The sequence below is a fragment of the Emydura macquarii genome, unplaced genomic scaffold (genome assembly GCF_026122565.2).
Source record: "Emydura macquarii macquarii isolate MOO-44397 ecotype Brisbane River unplaced genomic scaffold, CSIRO-AGI_Emac_v2 contig_629, whole genome shotgun sequence".
NCBI classification, from domain to species: Eukaryota; Metazoa; Chordata; order Testudines; family Chelidae; genus Emydura; species Emydura macquarii.
The window spans coordinates 3,962,540-3,984,354 of record NW_027130766.1 but is presented as its reverse complement, the minus strand read 5'-3'; the positions used below and the strand labels follow the sequence as shown (position 1 = coordinate 3,984,354).

At 57.7% G+C, this 21,815-nt stretch overlaps 1 protein-coding gene across 1 annotated transcript in view; it reads right to left on the bottom strand.

Moving 5' to 3' along the window:
* PPP1R9B (protein phosphatase 1 regulatory subunit 9B) overlaps positions 1-21,815 on the bottom strand; it is a 71,583-nt gene that overhangs the window by 3,743 nt on the left and 46,025 nt on the right. The window contains exons 11-13 of the mRNA XM_067540958.1: positions 12,547-12,598; positions 2,291-2,448; positions 349-670 (exon numbers count right to left, since the gene is read on the bottom strand). Of these exons, the coding sequence (XP_067397059.1) occupies positions 349-670; positions 2,291-2,448; positions 12,547-12,598 (532 nt within the window). The remainder of the gene's footprint in view (positions 1-348; positions 671-2,290; positions 2,449-12,546; positions 12,599-21,815) is intronic.

Below are 21,815 nucleotides of genomic sequence, written 5' to 3'. Positions count from 1 at the left end.
CGTGACCCCCCCAGCCCTGCCTGCACAGCCCAAACCTCAGCGTTGCCTGGAGGATGGTGCAGGAGCGCTGGCTGTGGGGTGAGCGCCCAGCTGCCGCAGTCCCAGCCTCTCCCAGCAGGCGGCGCTGTGGGGGGTGGTGCAGGAGCGCTGGCTATGGGGTGAGCGCCCAGCTGCCGCAGTCCCAGCCTCTCCCAGCAGGAGGCGCTGTGGGGGGTGGTGCGCCCAGGGGTGAGCGCCCAGCTGCCGCAGTCCCAGCCTCTCCCAGCAAGAGGCGCTGTGGGGAGCAGGCCAGGCAATACTATGGAAGAGTTTCCTGTGCAAAGGTGGCTCCCCCCAGCCAGCCGTTACCTTCGCTGTGCCGTTGGGCCCGGCGGTCCCTCCGGGTGTAGATGGGGGAGCTGTCCGAGCTGTGGCAAGACTTGGGGGACGAGCTGGTGGGGGTGCAGCCCAAGGCCTCCTGGGAGGAAGCGTTGGTCAGGGGCTGGTAGCGGATCAGCGGGGACGAAGGCTGCTCATCCTCCTCCAGCGTCCTCCTGACAACGGAGGCATCGAAGGAGAACTCGGTGGCGCGGAGGAAGGGGGAGGAGCCGGAGAGGGGCGAGGAGGCCTGCAGGGAGGCGTGCAGTGGGGATCTCATACGGTGCCGCGGGCTGCCATAGATATCAGCCACCTGTGGGCGGGACGCAGGGGGATCAGCAAAGGGAACCCCCGTCCCAGGGAGCTGCTGCATTGACGGGGGGACAGTTATGCCCCCATTCATGCTCAGTGCTGGTACAGGGACAGGGCGAGCTGCTCCCCCCCCACCTCCACCACAGACGATCTCCAACCCGGACCCACAGGGACAATCGCTATGGGCTGGTCAGGGAGCTGCCCTGCCACGGGCCACTCCTGGCCACTGAGCATCTTGTCTGGTATCCCCCTCCACCTGCCACGTTGGATCAGCCCATTGCGGGTATCCCCCTCCACCTACTACATTGGATCAGCCCCTTGTGGGTATCCCCCTCTGCCTGCCATGTTGGATCAGCCCCTTGTGGGTATCCCCCTCCACCTGCCACGTTGGATCAGCCCCTTGGTGGTAACCCCCTCTGCCTGTCACATTGGATCACCCCTTGTGGTATCTCCCTCAGCCTACTACGTTGGATCAGCCCATTGTGGGGATCCCCCTCCGCCTGCCACATTGGATCAGCCTTTTCCTGGTATCCCCCTCCTTCTGCAACACTAGATTAGACCATTGCTGATATCCCCCTTCACCTGCCACATTGGATCAATCCCTTGCTGGTATCCCCCTCCACCTACTACATTGGATCAGACCATTGCTGGTACCCTCCTCTGCCTACTACATTGGATCAGTCCCTTGCTGGTATCCCCCGCTGCTTGCCACGTTGGATCAGCCCATTGCAGATATCCCCTTCCTCCTGCCACGTTGGATCAGCCCATTGCGGGTACCCCCCTCTGCCTGCCACACTGGATCAGCCCATTGCGGGTACCCCCCTCTGCCTACCACATTGGATCAGCCCATTGGTCCAGCTCATCTGGTATCCCCCTCTCACTGCCCATTGAATCAGGCCATTGGTGGATCTAGGGTGCCCAGACAGCAAGTGTGAAAAATCAGGATGGAGTGGGGGGAGGGGTAATATAAGACAAAGGCCCAAATATCGGGACTGTCCCTATAAAACTGGGACATCTGGTCACCCGAGGCTGCTCCAACCCAGTCTCCTGCCTCCAACTGTGGCCAGGTGCAGAAATGCTGCAGGAGGCAGTTCTGGGACCACCTGCCCTTAAGGAATGTTCCCTCCTGACCCCCATCTGCTAGAGGTCAGCTCTTGCCCTGAAGCATGAGGATTTATAGCCCCACCCGGTAACTCTGCCGAGTCTCGTTCTCTGTGTCCTGTCCCGTCCGGGACTCTGCCAAGCTCTTGGCCTGTACAGCACCGTGGTCCGTCCCGCTGAAGCAGTAGTCATTGGCCGTTGGCTACTGCGCCAGATGAGCCCGTAGTCTGACCTGGTGGGAGCAGCTGGCCGGAGACCCCACCGGGACGGCCCTTGGATCTGTTACAGCACATGGCGGGATGCGGGATTTGATGGTCTGCCCCAGCGTGGCAGCTGCTCAGCTCAGACGGCAGAGGCTCAAAGGAGAGGGGACGGAGCAGCAATTCTGGGGGTGTGGGTTGTCCCCTTTGCTCCGGAGCTACAGTCACCTAGTGCACGCCCGTCCCACCTTCTCTCACATGCGCTCTCTGCCGTGACATAATGTGGCTGGTGTGCCAGCCCCCGCCCGGCACGCCCTCACCTTCCTCTCCAGGCTCTCGTCCCCCTCCGCCGAGCTGACGCTGTCTCTCAAGCGGGACCGGGATGGCCGATGCCGCCTGCCCTTGGCCGACAGCTGGGCTCGGGCCTTCTGCAAACTGCTGTCCAGCCTCTGGGTCTCTGGAATCACATCATTAAAATCTGGGAGTGAAAGAGAGAACAGGGATGGAGAAGTGGGAGCGAGAGAGAAGGAAGACAGACGGACAGGGCAGTGAGGGACACACAGACAGGAGGGTGCAGGGACAGGGAGCGCAGGGGGTTAGCAGAGAGCGGATGGGACAGAGCAGGGGGAGAGGCGAGAAAGAGAATGAAGGGAGAGTGGGATGGAAGACAAAGGAAGGGAGGGGCAGAGTCCCAGCCAGGGACAAAGAGGAGGAGAGGGTGGAAGAGGGGAAGAAAGAGAGCGTGTTCAGAGAAGAGACGCACAACGTTCATTTCATCCCCCCCCGCCGCCGCTCCCCTCAGAGCCATGGGCTTGTCTCTCGCTCTCCCCCCCGCTGGAGCTGGGAGCTGCTTGGGCCAAGGTGCCCTAGACCCGTGGGGCTGGATTGCCCCTGGTGCTCAGGGTGCATGGAGAGGTTTGAGCGCTTTGGAGAATCCAGTCGCGTGGGCGGAAGGGCAGCTGAGCTCTTCTGAGCCTCGGAGCCGCAAATATTTGCACCCCAAGCCGGGAAGCAGCCGGCCGCAGGCCACTGGCCCCCCCTCCCGTGGTTTCTAGCTCAGCGAAGGGGCTGATCTGTGGGGCAGGGAAATTGCTGCTCAGATGCCTCCCATCTCGCTGCTGCTGCCCTTGCTGCTCTTTGCCTGGGGAGAGCCGACTGACAGCTCACTGCTGACGGACACCTTCCTCGCCGACAAATGCCCCCAGTTACTCCCCCTTCGCTGACAGCAGCTCCATCCCTCCGTCACCTTCTTTAAAATCCACAGCCCCAGCACCTCCCCCTGCCTCTCAGTCCATGGGGCTGGTCTAATTTCCTTACAAAAGGAACGGCAGGTGGAATTGCGTTGCAGTGCCTCTGGGGACCATGTGGGGGCACCGTGCACTGCAGGGAGCGAAGAGCAGAGCCAGGGGAATGATGCCACGGCAGACCTGACTTGGGTGGGGTCATGCCCCTCTTGTATTTGCTTTTTCCAAGGGCGACTGCTGGTGCATGGCCATGCCGGGCCGGGTACCTCATGGCCCTGCATGCCAGCCACTTGCGCCGGTGCTCTCCCAGCGAGTGAGATTGTCTCTCGTGTGCACGGCCCTCGCTCATCAAAGGAACACAGATTGTTGGATTCGCGCTGAACGGCCTGCGGAGCTGGGCTGATTCGAGCAAGGGATCTGCAAATCGTTTGGCTGAACCGAGACGCTTGCAGGCTTGGCAAGCTACTCCCGGGGGGCACGGAGAGATGGCAGTGACTCTCCCACAATCACAAAGGGAGGCGTGGGCAGAAGTGGGAGTTCAACCCAGGAGTCCTGCCTCTCGGTGCCCCCTGTTCTAACCATTACACCACACTCCCCTGCCAGAGCTGGTTATGGAACCCGGGCATCCCAAGCAGAACCGCCAGCATTCCAGCAGTGAGATGGGCTCTGGAGGTGAGTGCATGCGCACAGCACGAGCGGGCGGTGCCTCTTCACGGCTTCGGCAGAGGGCACCCCCGGCCTGATTCACAGGTGGGGTCGCCCCAGCCTGCCTTCAGCTTTCACGTCAAGCCAGTTTGCCTCCTTGTGCTACAGCCATCCAGGAAACGCCTCCCCACAGAAGCAGGCGGGGGGCTGAATCCTGCTGAAATCAGGGTCAGAGCTGGTTGATCACTGCAAAGACCAGCCACCAGCATCCACACCCACAGCTCACGGCCTCCTGCCGTCGCTCCTTCGTCTCACCTTGATTTCCCCAGTTTTTTCCTCCCTCCCTCGCTCACACAGACACAGGCCCCGGGCCTCCCACTGGTACTTGTACAGTCCTATGCACATGCATTCACTTCACTGCCCTTTGCATACTCAGGCACGCAGACGTTTACACACACAAGTGCATGGACACTCAGAGACACGCACACGGGCACATTCCCACACACACATATCCGCTCAGGTAAAGGCACACGCGTGTAAATGCTCTCGTGCACACACAAGCATAAATGCACTCGCATGCACGCGCACACACACACACGAATGCACTCACATAAATGCACTCACACACACACATACACACATATAAATGCACTCACATGCACTCATGTAAATGCACTCCCACGCACACACACACAAATGCACTCACAAACACATGTAAATGCACTCCTATGCACACACTCATACATACACACCCACACCTAGCTACTCCACACCTAGGACCCACAGCAACTGTCCCTATCCCAGGCTACTCAGCGAGGCCCTCTCTGGTTGCTCACGGAGTTGACTGGCTCAGTGCCCCACGGCATGGGGAATTAGTTGTCAACCAACTGAAGCTGCCTTTAGCCAGGGCAGCAGGGCTGCGAACCCGGATCAGCGGCTGCTCGGATCCTCTCGGACAGAAGCACCATCAATCCCTGACGGTTAAAAGGGAAGCTGTGGAAACGACAAGCTAACTTTAAGGCGTCTTTCCCCAGCTCCCAGTCCGGGAGCTGAGCGCCGGGGAGGGGGGTTGGTTTACAGGCAGAGACGATGGAGTCGGCAAATCTCCCTGAAAGAGAAGTGGTTGGGGCTGCCTTATTGTTAACAGAGGGCCCTCCCCAGGGTGGCCCTGTGACCCCTTTGTGCCAGTTAGACGGGCACCAGAGGCACATCGGGGAAGCATGAGGGCACGGTGGGAACTGTGGGGAGGAACCACGCCTGGGAGACAAGGCAGAGGAGGGAGCGGGTCGTGGTCAAGGTGAAGCTTGCTCCAGTCATTCTGCCCCCTGCCATACCCCACTGGGGCCAGTCCTTTGGGGCACAGCCCATCTTCTGGGCCAGGACTGAGGGAAGAGAAAACTGCCCAAGAGAGAGAGCCAGGGTGATGTGTGAAGGCTGGGGGTGTTGGTGACTCACCCCACGACCCTTGCTGCCTTCTCAGGAAGGCAGGTGCAGCAGGCCAGCACCCGGGTCAGCGGATGGAACCTGCCCGCCGTAAAGTTTTCCTGCTCGTCCCGACCCGGCACTGGGCAAGAATCTACCACTTGCATCTGCAGTAAAGAAAGGCTTCACCGTTAAGAGGCAATTCGGGCCCAGTGGCTCAGGTGAGGGGGGCTGGGAGTCGGGCCTCCTGGGGTTGTGTTCCCAGCTCTGCCAACGCCCCTCTGTGTGATCTGGGTAGCGTGGGGCACGGCTCACCTGCTGGTGGATTCTCTGTGCCTTAAAGTCTTTACACCATGCTTTGAGGACTTTCATAACTCAGCCATAGGTCAGGGGTCTGTTACAGGAGTGGGTGGGTGAGGTTCTGTGGCCTACGTTGTCAGACTAGATGATCATATCGGTCCCTTCTGACCTTAGAGTCTAGGAGAATCTATGATCCCGGGCGCGTTGCTTAAATGTCTCTGTGCCTCAGTTTCCCCATCGGGGAAATGGGGCTAAGACGCTCTCCCACAGGGGTTAGCTGATGCTTGTAAAGAGCTGCGAGCGTCAGGGGACAGCCACGACACAAGCGAAAAAGCAGTTCTCACGCCCTCTGCTGTCCAGCGCTCCACGCCCCTCGCCCAGGGCTCTTCTCTCTCTGACCTCGCCTTGGGCTGGCGGTAGCTGGGTTGGCTCCGTTCGCATCCCAGAAAGAGGCAGATTCCAAGGCTTGAAAGAGAGAGGGAGGCGTCACGGGCAAAGCGAGAGGGTGAGAAACAGGGATCTGAGCGCCACAAAACCAGCCCTGACTCTCCCTCGTCCTGCCCTGAGCCCAGCCAGTCACACTCGTGCCCAGGGGGAGTGATCTCTGTCACACGGGTTCGGGAGAACGTTATACTCCCATTGCACTGTGTAAATGGTTACACATGGACAGGGAATCAGGCCCCAGAGACACACCTAGAAATCCACTCCCATAATTAGGGCTCTGGCAAACTTGCGGCCGTGAACAACACTTCGCGGGCCTTGAAAACTGGTCCCCCCCTGAAATCTGGTCCTCTGTGTACTTTGACCCGACACCCTACTCTGTTGTACAAAAGTACACAGCATTTCTCAGACTGGGCGTCCCGACCCAAAAGGGGGTCACAAGCCTATTGTAGGGGGGTTGCGGTATTGCCACCCTTACTTCTGCGCTGCCTTCAGATCTGGGAGGCTGGAGACGGGCGGCTGCTGGCCGGGCACCCAGCGCTGAAGGCAGCAGCAGTGAAGAAGCAAGGGTGGCATGGCATACACAGTGCTATGAACACAGTCACCAAATAAACGTGTTAGTTATGCCCTGACCAATCGAAGCAGACCCTACCTAGCTACTGCGATGGGCCTTTGTCCTTAGACAAAGGATCTGGACAGACAGATAGACGAGCCACAACAGATAATTGGTTGCATAAAGCAGCACACCCATTAGTGCCCCGCAAATACCGTCTCACACTTAACCCCCCCCCAACACATTCAGATATTTGCACACTTAAGCGTGATCCCCTTTGCACCTCTAATAAGCGTGCGGACACGCCCCTTCGCTCACACGTAGGCTGTTTCACGCCAGCCACTTTCAGAGCCGTGGCACCCCTTGACAAAAGCCGCTGCAGGAGAGAGGGTTGGCCAGAGAGAACAAGATCTGCTGGGTGCCGGTGGAACGACAGGCCCGGAAAATCCTAGCACGGAGCAGGCCTTTGTTAGACGCATCCAGACCGGGAGACACATGCTCACGCTCCTCCCATTGTCAGCACCACACGGGAGGTCACCCAGGGGCTTGCAAGCCCCATACAGGGGTGCGCACAGAGACGACTGGCTATACAGCACAGCTCGGCAGCGTTGCTCAGTAAATCCAGCCCCGCTCCCCCTGGCTGACGAGCCAATTTACAAAGCAGCAGCAGCCGGTGTCCAGCCATGATAGCCCATAAACCCGTTGTCTCCAGGGGAAAGGAGCTAGAAGCTGGTGCGAATGGGGGAAGCGGCAGGGTTTGAACAAGGATTCCCTTCGGTCCCTCCCAGGGTCCTTTCCAGAGCTGTCTCCCCAAAGGGATGTCTAGGATTTTAACCATGTCCCCAGCCCCTCCCCGGCAATCAAAGCCAAAACCCACATGCCAGTGTACCCTTAGCTTTTGTCCTGGGCCCCGCCCCGCCCCCGTAGCCAGAAATACCTGCTTCCCACCCAGAGAAAAGCTCAATCTTAAAAACAATTCGTGAGGCCCTTTCTTTGAGAAGCCCTAGCACTCCCCATGCTTGGGAGCAAGGACCCAACCCTGGACAGGGCGATCGCTTCCAGGCGCCAGTCCAGGCCCACTGGGCCAGGGGCTGTATGAACACACACTGGGAGATGCTCTCTGCCTCCAAAGAGCCAGCCATCGAAATGGACGCGAGCGAGGCGGGATGGGAGAGGCAGGCTCGGGGTCACGCAGCAGATCAGTGGCAGAGCCAGGATGGGGAGCGCATCCCCCCGCCCGTGCTTCCCACCCCCACCCCGTTTGGGCTGATCACTCAGCATTTTCCCTTGGGCTTTTCTCTGTGTGGGGAGTAAGTATTTCGGGGCAGCTCTCTGGCCAGGGCTATATAGGAGGGCAGATTATTAACGGTTCCTTCTGCCCTTGGATCTTTGAAAGTGGCAGAATGTCTGATCCCCCCATGAGATTTTTCTGGTTTTCCCAGCATTAATGGTCAATTTCCCATTTCCTGGGGACGCGAAACACGCCCCAGCCTTCTGCAGAGGGAACAGGCACTGACGCAGGGGCTGGGGAGCTGGGCGTACGAGTGGAAATGTCTGCACGCTGGAGCGGGGGGTGCATGACAGTCACACGGAGCCTTTCCCCCGGCTGCAGGCTCAGCCGTCCCTGGCATTCAGCCCACTGCCTGCTAGGTATTTTCCATCTCCGTCCTTTAAAGCGCGCTTGCATTAGTGCGGTGGGGGCTGGGCCCTGCCTGCAGGCTCCCTGCATTCGGGAAATGTTCTTTGCTTCTAATGTGGAGCATGCAAAGTGCATCTGGATGCAATGGGGCCGGCGACCCTGGTGACCGCGAAGAGGCAGCGCTTGGCCGGGCTGCCTGTGAAAGGGGGAATCTGGACGCACGCAAGGCCTGTGATTCTCTCAACTGGCTACCCCGGCCTGGAGTCGCCCCACGGGGTGCCTGTCCCCGGTCCCGGCCTGGAGTTAGCAGCGATGCCCCTTGCGGTTGGGGTTAGGACAGCAGGCTCCATAGAGAGCAAGAGCCAGTCCCTGCCCCAAAGCGCTTCCAAGCTGAATGGACAAGACAGAGATTGGGTAGCGCTCCTCCCGCTGGTTCTAACTGGGGAGCGGAGGCCGGCGTGTGCCCCAGATCATGCAGCCGGCCAGTGGCACAGCTGGGGATTGTTCCTCAACCTGTTCAACCCCAGGCCAGTGCAGTAACCCCAAAGCCGTCCTTCCGCCGCCACCCACTGGCCTTCAAATCCGCCTCGACTAGGAGCCAGGCCAGAGGGTCCCGGCCTCGCAAATGAGCTTTGGGGGCTGGGGTCCCCTCTCTCCTTTGAAGCATCCAGCGTCGGCTTCGGCAGGATACCGGCGGCGAGGGGCCAGCGCCGGTCTGATCTACTCCAGCAAATGGGATGAGGGGAAAGCCGGAGCCCAGCGCCACACTGGGAGTGGGGATCCATCCCCCACCTCCTTCGGTGTGCGGCGCAAAGAGGCAGCCGGCCAGTTGTAGGCTTTACCCTCGCCCTTGTTTCCATGCCCTCGTCCAGCACACCCGGGGCCTGGAGCAAAGCAACTTCAGAAGAAACCTGTCCCCCTGTCTCCATCTCTACCAGTCACCTCCCCAATCAGCAACCTCAGGCTCCCATGAGAAGCCCGTCTGCTCATGCCCATTTGCCTCTCTTGCACACATCCCCTGACAGCTTTTCCCCTCTCCCGCGCCCACCCAGGCGGCAGAGGGGTCTCTGCCCCGCCCAGACACCAGGTGGGGGAAGTAGCGTCTCTTGTTGGAGCAGCTGCTGTTGGTTGAAGGGACGCGCCATCAGAAGCTGGTCCAGGAACAGATATTACCTCACCCACCTTGTTCTGGTACCCAGGGGCTGACGCGGCACCACCGCCGGAGCAAACTCCAGCCAGAGCGGTCATCTGGGGCCAGCCTCCCTAGGAGAGCAGGTCCCCGGCATCTCTTCGCTCTTGTCTACGCCAGGGAGCTCGGCCTCGCTGATCCCTGTCCCAGCCCGGCCTGCCTGGAACACACACCTGGCACCCACCTGCAGAACGGTCTCTGCGCCGCTCAGATCGGGCCTGCGCCGGGGCAGGTTCCCCGCGCCCGTCTGCGTCTTCTTTCCTCCCGTCTGTCCCCAGGCCCGCCTCCCGCTCACTCAAGGACCGTGCTTATGAGCCCTGTCTCCTTCCCTCCCGCTCCCCGGGAGTGTTAATGGGCAGCTGATTCTGAGCTTCTGGAAGGCTCAAGTGTGCATGCGTGCATGCACACACGCACAAACGCACACACGCACAAACGCACACACGCACCGCTTCTCCAGGTCTTCCTGGACAGGCCTGATTAAGTATTCATGACCTGGCAAAGGCCCCTCCTGTTCTGTGTGCTAGGAAGGCAGAGGAAGCTGGGATGTGAGCTGGCAGACTTCTTTGTGAGTGTGTGTGTACGTATATAACTGTGTGTGTGTGTGTGTGTGTGTGTGTGTATGTATATAACTCTGTGTGTGTGTGTGTGTGTGTGTGTGTAGGGGAGTGTTTGTAGTGGGGGAGGTGTGGAGCAGTATATGTTTTTAGTGGTGTGTGTATATGTATGTTGTGGGGATGTGTATGTGTGTATATGAGTGTGTGTGTGTGTGAACCTCTTCCCTCCTGACCCTCTCTGCCTGTTTCTGTTTTCACTGGAGACAAAACACAGTCTCAGTAATTAACATCTCATCCTCCCAGCCCTTCAGGAGTATTAACCAGCTGGTGCAGTAGGAGAGGGGAAACTGAGGCATGGAGCGGTGCTATGACTTGACCACGGTTACAGAGAGGAGCCTGTGTCTGAATTGGGGTGAAGGCTCAGGGGATCCTGACTTTGGGGTGGAGACCTTCCTCTCCCCTCCCCTCCCCCTCCCCTCCCCTCCCCCCCCCCTTCCCTGTTCCATTTGCCTCCCCACCCCCAATTTGAATCACCCATTGACTCAGTGCCTCTCAGGGCAGGGGAAGGGACGCTGGCTAGTCACTGACACCCCCAGCCTCACGGGGTGAGTGCCCAGGGTGCCAGGATTCTCTGGCAGGTCCCCCTAGGTGAGACCCCTCAGCACTGTGGCTACCTCAGAGGAACCGGCTCCGTGGCGGGGGCAGGGGTAATTCCCTCCCCGGAAGTCCGCGTAGCCACCTGCTGCTGGCGCACGCGCTGGCACGCTCATTCGCCCGGGTAGGCGTGAGCGTGCGACTATACCTCTGTGCTCCTGGATCGATGGCCTGCGCGGGCGATGTGGGGTGGGCAAAAGCCACCAGCCGCGCAGCCCGGGCTGCAGCATGTCCCCAGCGCCCGCAGGGCCGAGGGCGTTGGCAGTGAAGTCTGGTCCCAGATGCCCCCTATTCCCTAATTGCGTCAGTTACTGCACTCCCACACTGACACCCAGCAACTAACGCAACCTCCGCTGCCTGTTCCCTGCTCCTACGCTCCAGAATCCACCAGCTGACTGTCCAGTCCCCCCCAGCCCCACAGCTAGATGCTTCCAGCAGAAGCCTCTGGGTAAAGAGGAAAAAGGGCAAGAGAAACAGAGAGGCAACTTCTGACCCCTTCCTGCACACAGTGAGCGTAGCCGAGCATGTGGGCATGTGCTCATGGCCATTTGGTATTCTGCACACGTGCGGTGTGCAGCTCCACGCTTCGCGTGTGTGTGTCTGGGTAACCACGGGTGCACACAAACGTTGGCCCAAGGGCATTTGCTGTGCTCGCTCGCCGATGTGCACCCACGCCCCAGTGCAGGCCGAGGTGTACGCTGGGCATCTCCGGCGTGAGAGGTTTATTTACGAACCGGCTAGACGAACACCTGTCAGGAATGGTCTGATTATTCCTGAGCCCAGACCCCTGCACTCAAGGCAGGCCCAGGTGATCTAGTGAGGTCTCTTCCAGTCCCGTGCGTCCGTGTGTGTACTTACACAGTCACAGCAATGTGGGCGTGCGGGTCTGCACACAAATGTGTGCGCACACGTATGCTCTAACTTTGGGTGCCTTCCCCCTTGTTTGCATCGGTGTCGCCTCCCCTTGGGAATAATCTTCTTTAATCTCTAACGAGGAGATAAATGACCACGCTGCCACTCTCCAGCCTTCGCTGTGTTTTCTTTGCTCACCTCCGCTCAGCCCAGCTCATGCATTATACCCACAGCACACCACCGGGGTGTCAGACCAAGCGGGGAGAAATCAGAGCCGTGCCTTGGGGACATTCATCTCCCCCCGCCTGTTCCAGCCGCTTCCTTCACCTTACTGCTCGTTGGTTTCTTTTTTTAGGGTGACATTTTTTTCTCCAGCCCCAGCTGGGAACCACTCCCTGCAATAATGTCAGCAGCCAGCGCGTGGGCCATGAACTCCAGCCTGCTAGGAGTCGAGAGAGTGGCATTTGCAGGGTGACAGGGGTCAGGATCCTGTTAACCACAATCTCTCTCCTTCTCACACACACACACACACACACACAGAGCAAAGCCCTGTCTATACTGGGTTGGAGTTGCATTCTTTTAGCTACCGCAGCGCAAACCACGTGGACGCGCTGCACCAGTGTAAGATGGGGTCATGCTACCATCCCCCATGGGACCAGCTACACAAACGCAGCGGGCGTGTGCTAGGAGCGCCATGGGTGCAAATGGCCCCAGTGTAGGCAAGCCCCGACAGACGCAAACACGGGCCGGGCCTGATCCTTGTTTCCTTCCGCACACAAAACCCTGCTTGACTTTCCTGAGAGGCTCAGGCCCCCCGAGGGATGCCGGATCAGGCCCTGAGGGGGGTGAGCAAGGCAGATTTTTTTGACCCCATGGCGGGTGGATGGGAAATCGAGGCAACGTAGGAGGCTGCACAACGTTCTGCCGCCACCTGGCTGCTTGCTGGAGTGGGATCAGCGGCAGGCCACCAGCTCTGGTTAAAGTCTCCCTTGGCTGGCGACGCTGGGGACGAGCTTGTAGCAAGAGGCGCTTGGGGACACGGGCTCCCGAGAGACAGGGGGCGGGATCGCGCAATGGACTTACCGAAAACCTCGTCCGCGTCTCGGAGTTTGGAGGACGACATGGCGGGGCAGCTCTGCGGAGAGAAGGGGGAGGCAGGGTCAGAGCGGGGGCAATCCAAAGCCAGCGGCTGGCACAGGTATCTAGGGGGGGTCGCCCCAGGGGTCTCCCGGCACCCACCTGAAGGCGCATCCCCTATATCTGGAGCCAGAGAGGGCTCTGTGGCGGGACGGGCTGGGCAGAGCCAGCTGGGCCTGGTTATACTCTCCCCAGCAATGGCGTCAGGCCAGGGCACTGTGTTGCAAAGAGGAACAGGGCAGCCGATCAGGGTTGCGCCAGGGCTACCCATTGCCCAGTGCAGCCATCCCACTAGAAGTTCTTACTGCTTTGCTGTAGCTGCTACACGGGCTGCCCACCTGCGCCGCCCCAGCCCCTCACACTGGATATGCCACTCGCGGGCACCTCCGGTGGAAGCCCAGATCTAGCTCTTACATGGGGTTGAGCCCGGTGCACGGAGCTGCAGCAGCGGGACCCGTTGCACAGCTGTCCCCGGCGACCGTAGGATCACTACAGAAGTAGCCTTTTCCCAGAGGTAGCCAGGCTCTGGAGTTGTACCAGAGCCATCAGGACAGACATTTTTAGCAGTTATGAGCGGATCTTCGGCTGGAAGTCCAAAAGGGCCTGTCCCATAGCACAGCACTGCTGGATCCTGGGGGCAGTGGGTGGGAGATGGTGGCAGAGAATCCAGTGGTATAGCAAGATCCTCCCTTATCACACACTACTTCTCTCCTCCCCCCCCCACACACACACCTGATCTCTACAAAAGGAAGTAGAATGGATGATGCAAAAGATGTGGACATAGACTGATTGCCTGTAAGTGTCCATCTCTTTAAAGAGACAGGTGGCCCGATTCTCCTCGCCCTTCCCCAACTCCCTCAGCTTAGTGAGAGGAGACGCCGGCCCATGGCTGGTATTTTCCTGACGGGTGGGGTGAAGGACATACTTTAGGGACGGGGTGGAAATGTCAGTTGTGCAGGGGTTTTAGAACTGGATCAGCCTGATGAAAGGAAATGCTTTTTCCATACAACCCCCAGTTAGCCTGAGGAACTCATTGCCACAAGGTTTCATTGGGGCCAAGAACTGAGCCGGACTCAAGAGTGCACTGGCTGTTTTGGTGGAGAACACGAGTATCTGGGGTCATAACAGAAAGAACATCCCGTAAAGGGGTGTAGGAGCAGGCACATTCCCCCACTTTACTGGGGGCTCCCCAGATAGCCCCACTGCTCCCCTGGGGGTGGTGCCCTGCCCCGCCCTTCCCCAGGCAGAACCCCTATTGAAGCAGACGGGGAAATTTGCTTTTACCCACAGCAGCCTCGAGTTTAGAAGTGGGAAGAAATAGACGCCCCTGGCTCTACGGCCCCGAACAGAGCACAGCAGGAAAGTGAAGGGACGGCGGCGGTGGGGAAAAAGCCATTTAATGACCGGGGGTGTTTATCTTCCCTATCGCTAGGAATCCACCAGTGTCCTACTGTCCCTTGTCCCCTCCCGATCAGGAAGACACCAGCCCCGGGCCGGATTCTCCTCTCGCTCGCATGAGGGAGAACAAGGAGTAAGACAGCATCTCGCCCTGTCCGGTCGGTCCCAAAGGAATTTACAAAGCTCCTGGGCGCCTGTGCAGGGGGAGCGGTAGCAACATCCCTGTTTTTCAGCTTGGGGAAACTGAGGCACCGAACGGCTCTCTTTAGACGCCCAGCTCTTTAGGGCAAGGAGTGTTGTTTGCTAGGCGTGTGTCACATGCCCATGTCCACTAGAGAATAGCAGCTGGCTACTGCTAATAGCTACAGTGCTGTGTCTTTAGCTCCGGGGGCAGAGCCTCGTGCTGAGAGGCCAGGGTTCAAAGCCAGGCCGGGGACGGTTTGACAGTCATGGCTGTCTCCACCCTGGCAGTGGAGCCTTTATCTGGGTTCGACTCTACGTATCGCTCCCGCTGCTGCTAGCGTTGGGATGCCAAAGCGGAGACGTTCCCGTGAGACCTCAACACAACCTCATTGGTGCTGGAACCCACCAGCGGGAGAGGGAGATGCTTCAACGACTGCGAAGGTTTCCCAAGAGCCAGGCCCCAGCGGCTTGGTAACCCGCCCCCCTCTCATCGTCCAGCACTCGACTCCGGCTGGCCTTTGACACGCACCGCTCAGGGAATCCTTTCAATCCAACAAAGATTGGCACCTTCCCTCCCTCCTCCTGAATGTAAAGCTGGGTCTCTCCAGCCCCCGCCTCCCTGGGACCCGGCTGCAAAGTCAGCCATGGGGCGTGTCAGCTGACGAACGGCTCAGACAGAGAAAAGATTCCTAACGGCCCAGCGCCTTTGTGCAGCAGCTGCACAGGCATCAATGAGCCCAGGGGCAACGGCTTTGCAAGGAATGGTGGCCACACGAGGGGCTGGTCAACTGAGTGCAACAGCTGTTCTGGAACGGCTTCCCATGTGGTCATGCTAGTCACTTTTCTTCCAGAATAGCAGCCACGTGGGGAGCTGTTCTGGACTAGCTGCTTTATTCCACAATAACTGGTCTGGTCAATTTCTCCACTTAGACCAGCCCTAAATCTTTCCGCTAGGGCCTGACGTGAAGACTGGAGCGACCCGACTAAAGGAAACCATGGGGCAACCGAAGAGAGGGGTGAATCTGCCTGATTCAGCCCAGTAAACTCGGGGCTAAACTGGTCTTTGTGCCCTTTAATAATTAGATTTGCATTTACACGCTTTCCATCCACGCTTTAGATGCTAAGGCCAGTGAGATCATCTGCTCTGACCTCCCGTGTGACACAGGCCTAATGGCTTCCCCACACCACAACCTAGAGCAGAGCTTTTCAAAAAAAGCATCCGATCGTGATTTGAAAAACCTGGGTGATGGCGAATCCACCACGACCCTTGGTAACTTGTTCCAATGGTTAATTGCCCTCCCGGTTAAAGACGTACACCTTATTTTCAGTTGCATTTGTCTAGCGTCAGCTTTCAGCCACTGGATCGTGTTATTCCTTTCTTGGCTATATCCAAGAGCCCATTATTAAATATTTGTTCCCTGTGTCGATGCTTATGGGCTGTAATCAAGCTCCCTCTTAACCCTCTTTAGTAAGCTAAATAGCCAGAGCTCCCTGAGTCTGTCACTGTAAAAGTAGCTTTCTTAATCCTTTAATCATTCTTCTTTGATTGATTCTCTTCTCTGAACCCTCTCCAGTTTATCAAAGCACTTCGCAGAGGCAGCTCAGTATCGTCTCGTTGTACAGATAGGGAAACCGAGGCACGGAGCAGGGCAACGACTTGCCCAAGGTCACCCAGCAGGTCAGTCTCGGAATGGCCGCAGCTGGATGCGTTAGCCCCTTGGGCATGTCGCTTTTTTTTTAGCATCCACCATTCAGTGCGGAAGATCGCCCGGCCTTCGGGGAGCCCTGCCGGGAGCCCCGCAGAGCCGAGAAGATGGGTGAAAACCAGACGTCTGGAGCCAAATCCTCAGTGGTCCAGCAGCACAGCGTGGAACTCAAGAGAGCCTCGCCGCTTCACGCCCCTGGTCTGCGGCTCAGCATTGCTCGCCGCAACAGCCAGGCGACAAGGAAGAATCAGCAAGAGATGGAAGCTGCAGCTTCTCTCTTGGCTGGTCTTCTCTCTCCCCCTGTGCCTGGCTTTGTCTTGTTTCTCTTAAGGAAGCTGGACCAGACTTCAACAGCTCCTGCTCCAGCTCCCGCCCCTCTCAGCCAGCGTCACTTTTCCCCCAAAAGGACAGAGATTCCCATCTTTAATACCACCTACAAAGCTGCGTCCCAGCACTCCATGCTGCCACCACAGAGAGCTCTGTCTCAGAGCAGACAGAAGCAGAGGGGCAGCGTAGCCTGGTGAACGGGACCACCTGGATTCTATCCCGGCCTCTGCCACTGAACGGCTGCATGATCTTGGGCAAGTCGCTTTGCCTCTCCGTGCCTCTGTTTCCCCATCCCCACTCGTTGGCGAAGGAGAGGTCACAGCTCGGGGCAGGACTGTCTCTCATGCTGTATCTGTGCAGTGCTCAGCCTAATGAGGTTTCAGTCTCCATTGGGGCCTCTGGAGTGAAAACGCAAAGAATAAGGACAAGCAACAGCTAAAGCCAGGGACAGCCAATGGGCCAAATTTTGCCTCTGTTGATTTCAGTGGGATTGCCTGTACTCACACCAGTTAACCCAGCCTTCTAGTGCTTCTACAAGTTCCCGAGGCAGCTGCCATGTGCCTAGAAGGACATGAGGCCCGTGCCCTGTTCAACCGGGATCTGATAACAAGGGGATAATCAGCCTCCAGTGAGACTGTGTCTTTAGGGGACAGACACCTGCCTGCTAGGAAAGGGACAGGCCCCATCAAATCACCCCCCCACTGGCCTCCGAGGAGCTCCCCGCCAGCATGGACTTTAAATCCCTGCTGAGTTGTTTGAACCACTTAGGCTATGTCTACACTGCAATTCTACAGCCCTGCAGGCCAAGCCAGCGGACACGGGCCAGTCACGGGTGCTAAACTGGTCTCCTACCCCCAGGCTCTTAGCGATGCTCCGAGCCAGCCAGTCCCGCCGCCCTGCGCTCTGGGATGGTGTTTGGAAACGCGTGTAACAGAACCTCTTTGGGCAAGGGCTTCTGCTGCCCTGCCACAGCCTGAGTTCGCAGACCACGTGAACAGCTGAGTCCCAAAGGAACCAGCTGCAGGGATGTTTATCTGCCCCTGGAGGATGCTGCTTTTAAGGGCCCAGCCAGATCAACAAACCCATGTTCCCAAATGGGTGCAGGGATATTACATTGAATATTCAAATTGCGACTCTAGCGGGGAGAGCAGATGGACTCCAGCGCTCTATTCCCAGCTCTCAGAGGGAAGGTGGTCCGCTGGCTAGGGCACGGGACAGCCCGTCAGGACTCCTGAATTTCGTTCCTGGCTCTGCCACCCGTTCACTGTGTGATGCTGGGCAAATCATTTCCCTCTCTTGTTTCCCCTTCGGTTTAATGGACATAATGAGGCTTGGAAGGATGAGCTTGTTATCGATAAATATCAGTAAATGTCAATTTCACACCCACCATATTTCCATGAATAATAAGCAAAGTGCACAGATAGGCAAAGAAAGGAACATGCCGCTTGAGAAGGGACAAGCGGTTCATTGAACGCTATTGACTTTGTATATTTCTGCACCGGAGGCTGACCATGTGTTTTAATGGTTGCAAAGAGCTTTCGCTTTTTGAACCTCCACATCTATTGGTGTTAAATAATTATCCTGTGTCGTCCCCCCCCCCCCTTCCCCTCCCATAATTTCCCACAACTGTGAAAATTTAAATAAAAACAAAAGCTGCTTAAAAACACTAAAATATTATCCCCCATCAAATGATACAAAAAATTGAGTTCTGCCACACTTATGTACAAGATCTCCCCTCCAGAGGGCAGGGGTTATGAGCCGTAATGCATTCATAGTTATAAAGGACATCACTCTCCTCAAATGGAAGTCCCTCTAGCCGGACAAAGTGGTCAGTTCTTTTACCTGATGAAAGGGCCTTCTGGTTAATACTTGTGCGTGAGAGGAAAGATTGATCAGTGTTACAGAGCTGGCTTTGCCATAAGGGACACAAATAAGATGGGCCCAAACCCCCTAGACAGGCGAGGCTCCATTCAGTGCTTCCCATTGCCCCAGTAAGGGTAGCAACACAGGGCTCGGAGGAAGAAGGGAGGGCCCCAGACACCACGACACCCAGGGACAGAGACGACAATGCCAGTTCTGCAAGCAGCCCTGAGTGTAGGGGTGAGGAAGGGTGTGAGCGGGGCAAAAAGGGAATTCAGGGGCCATTCCAGATGGGTAGGAATGTGGCCAGCGTTGCCCTCCACTTCAGTGATTGGCCAGCCCTGAAAAGCCCCCTAAGAGCCAGTGGAGTAGGGGTGGAAGTTAGACCCAGGACTGAGCGGGCCTGAGAGTAGGGTAGGGCCATATGCTTCCCCTTTGTCCGTGCCCCACTGCAGGCTCCAGTCCTTGGCATCATCAGAAGCCAAGCATCTAATGCCACAGGGGGATTTCTGATCGGTCGGCACTGCATTACCAGGAGGCATGTCAACGGGAGAAGGGGCCTTTCTATGCCTATGGATTTTCAATACCCAGGAAGAGCAGGCGGGAGGCAGAGAGAGACAGAAAATTACAGCCCGGCAGCTTTGGCAGGGATTCATATCGATCTCAGACAGCCAGTTCCCCGAGGGGCAGCGTGGTTCACAAATGGAGCTGCATCATCCGCCACTGAAATGCAGCCACCTCTGGGGTGGCGGCGCAGCAGCTGTGTTAACAGCAGCACAGTGAGGCTTGCCCAGCCGTTTAGGACAGGAAGTGGAGAATACTAGATCCAGCTGAAAGCTGCAGCGCACGTATCAGGAAGAAGAATGTAGTTTATCTAAGGATTTAAGCAGGACCCAGGGGCTAACGTCCCTGACTCCTAGGGGAGCTCTAATGACCGAGAGAGGACCAGGATCCTGGTTTTATGTCTCACATGAAAGTCCACACCTCCAGCAGCGGGGCCTTGGGGTCAGTACGGACTCGGGGATGGGGGAGAATCACCACCCCCTCAGCACCTTGGGTCTCTCTCATCCAGCTAACGGCTTCCCAGAACACCTTTTGCTTTGGGGAAGGCACAAGTTCGCAGGCTCAGCGGAAGGGGAGTCCCAGCCCACCACTGACAGGCAATTGTCCTTCTCTTCCAGGCGCTTTTCCATTCTTGTGTTGCAAACTAATCACAGCCCGCCCAACGGCCCACACACAGAACCCAACCCCGCTGCTCTTCCCTCCCCCCAGCCCTGTAAGTAATCATCTACCAGAGCCTCCCTCCAGCCGTACAAACAGGCGTATGCTAGAGACACCCTGCCCCTGGGGGGCAGAGGCCAGAGCATTTGTCAGGGTCCCTTCCTGGGCCAGAGAGTCAATTTCAGTTCGAGCAGAGAGGGGAAGGATGAGGGCCTGTGTTGGAGGGAGGAAGTCTATGCATGTTAGCCACGGGCCGAATGCCTCCAAAGGGCAGAAAACCTAACCACTGTGGGCCTGGAGCTCAGGCCGAAGGAGGAAAGAAAATGCCCAAGAGCCTGTGTGGAAAGAGAGGTGGGCGAGGACGTGCGGTGGGCAGAGGGGAGGGCAGGAGGAGATGAAGGGGAAGACGTGGGATCCTGGGGAATGAAAGAGAGGAGAGGAGAGAAAAGCGGGGTGGCAGGAGAGGACGAGGAGAGGAGATGGAGGGAGCACGGGGCAGCAAGGGAGCGAAGGGCAGGATGCAGGCAGGGTGGAGGAGAGCAGGGGAAAGGTAGCAACGTCCAGAGATAAAACAAACCAAGGCAAGCAGGTATGAAACAGCGAGGGGCCCCGCATGGCGCAGGCTCTCTGGGGTCCCCCCGGGCAAAGGCCACCCACCAAGCCCAGGCACCCACATCTGCCACCGAGGGGCCCAGCCAGGCGTGTGGGGCTGCAGATCCCTGCTCCGTCAAGCCAGAACTCAGTCTTGGGACGGTGGCGGAAAGGCGACTGCTTCGGCCAGCCAGCTCTGGGGCAGGCTCGCCCTCCAGGGGAGAAACACGACCCCCCCCAAGACTCCAGAGTGGAGAGGGTCGGGCTTAACCGCAGCCTGGATGTCAGATCCCATTCGACTATCTCGAGGCCCAGGCCAGGAAGGGTTAAAATGAAATCTCAGATAACTGCTGAGTGCTGGCTCAGAAGAGATGAGCCGGGTTGTTGGGTTTTTTTTTATATTATTGGGGCTATTCATTTATTGATCGCAAACAGGAGAGCCAGGAGCGAGCGAGAGAGCGGCTTATGAATGTTTAAAATGTTGCTAGCATCATGCTGGGAGGGGAATTATAATAAATCGAGGGGGGGTGCAAACCTGGGCAGCAGGTTGGGCTGTACCCAGCACAGCTGACTGCATATGCTCCCCCACCCTGTCTTTCAGCTACGATTACAAACAGCGTAAATTAAAAAGACTCTTTCCACCATAAAACATCCCCCCGTATCCCCCTCGATCCCTCTGTTTCCACCCCACTGACTGACAGGAAAACACAAATGTGCAGCTGTCCTTCCCAGATTGCATCCAGGCTGGGTGTGTGTGTGTGTTTGGGGGGTGATAGGGACTGCATCCTTCCAGACCACTGAGATCCATGCAGCCTAGATTCAGGCAGGGCTGGAAATAAACAAACAAGGAGCAGCCAAGCGGATCAGAGGAGGAGGATGTGCAGCCCTTTAGCCCTGACATTAGAGACGCTTGCAATAAAGTCTGGCTGGCCAGGCTGACACTGACACGCACAAACATGGGCTACTCACCGAGGGGACCCTGGCATCCTCAGACCCTTAGAGGCGTCCTAGTGCTTCCATGCTGGGCTCCAGAGGTGTCTCTTCTCTCCCCCCCCCGTCCCCTCCCTCCCTTATTTTGATCCAACAAGCTTTCAAAAATTCAAGCCGGGAGCCGAGAGGATCAGGAGCATCCGGAGAGGTCTGCAAGGAAGAGGTTCTGCAGAGATAAATTGCATACTGACCTCTAGATTATCCAGGCTGGGATGGTCCCAGGGACTGGAGGGAAGGGGAGGGGAGGGAAAAGCAGGGGAGGGGGGCAGGGGGGGATTCACAGGAACCCGGAAGCAGCTCAGGCAGCCTGGCTGGAAGTCAGGAAAGGAGGATGCAGCACCTCCCAGCTGCTGGCTTGGCTTGGCTTCGGTCTGTGAGTCCCTGGAGTGCTGCTGATGTGATGATGCAGAGAATGAGAAATTACAGGCTCCCAGGGCTTTAAAGTGCACAGATCTCCAGAGCGCCTTCCCGCCTGGATGCCAGAGCCACAATATTCAGAGAGGGAGGCTGAATGCTAGGCCCTTCTCTCCCTGATTGAGGCACCTGAACAAGCAGCAAGATTTTCAGAGGCGCTGACCACCCACCGCTGCCACCAGGGTCAGTGGGAGACAAGCTGCCCAGCACCAGCAAAGGAATCAGGCTGAGTATCTTGGCGCCTAAACACGGAGTGGGGGGCTTGACTTTATGGACCTGGCCGTGAGCAGTTTGGTTTCCCTACAGTTGCACCGGCCCTCTCTAAAATGCAGCCACCCTTGATCTCACGCACAGAAACTCCGGGGGATCTTTACTGCCCAGGCAGAGCAGAGACGGTCTTGGGTTTTAGGGTCTCATCTGAAACAAAGCTCCAATAATCTGCCCCCTCCTCCAGCCTGGTTCTGGGATTCCATCTGACACCTTGTTTGCCAGAGCCGTCAACCCGCCGCGTTCCCCGAGTTACAA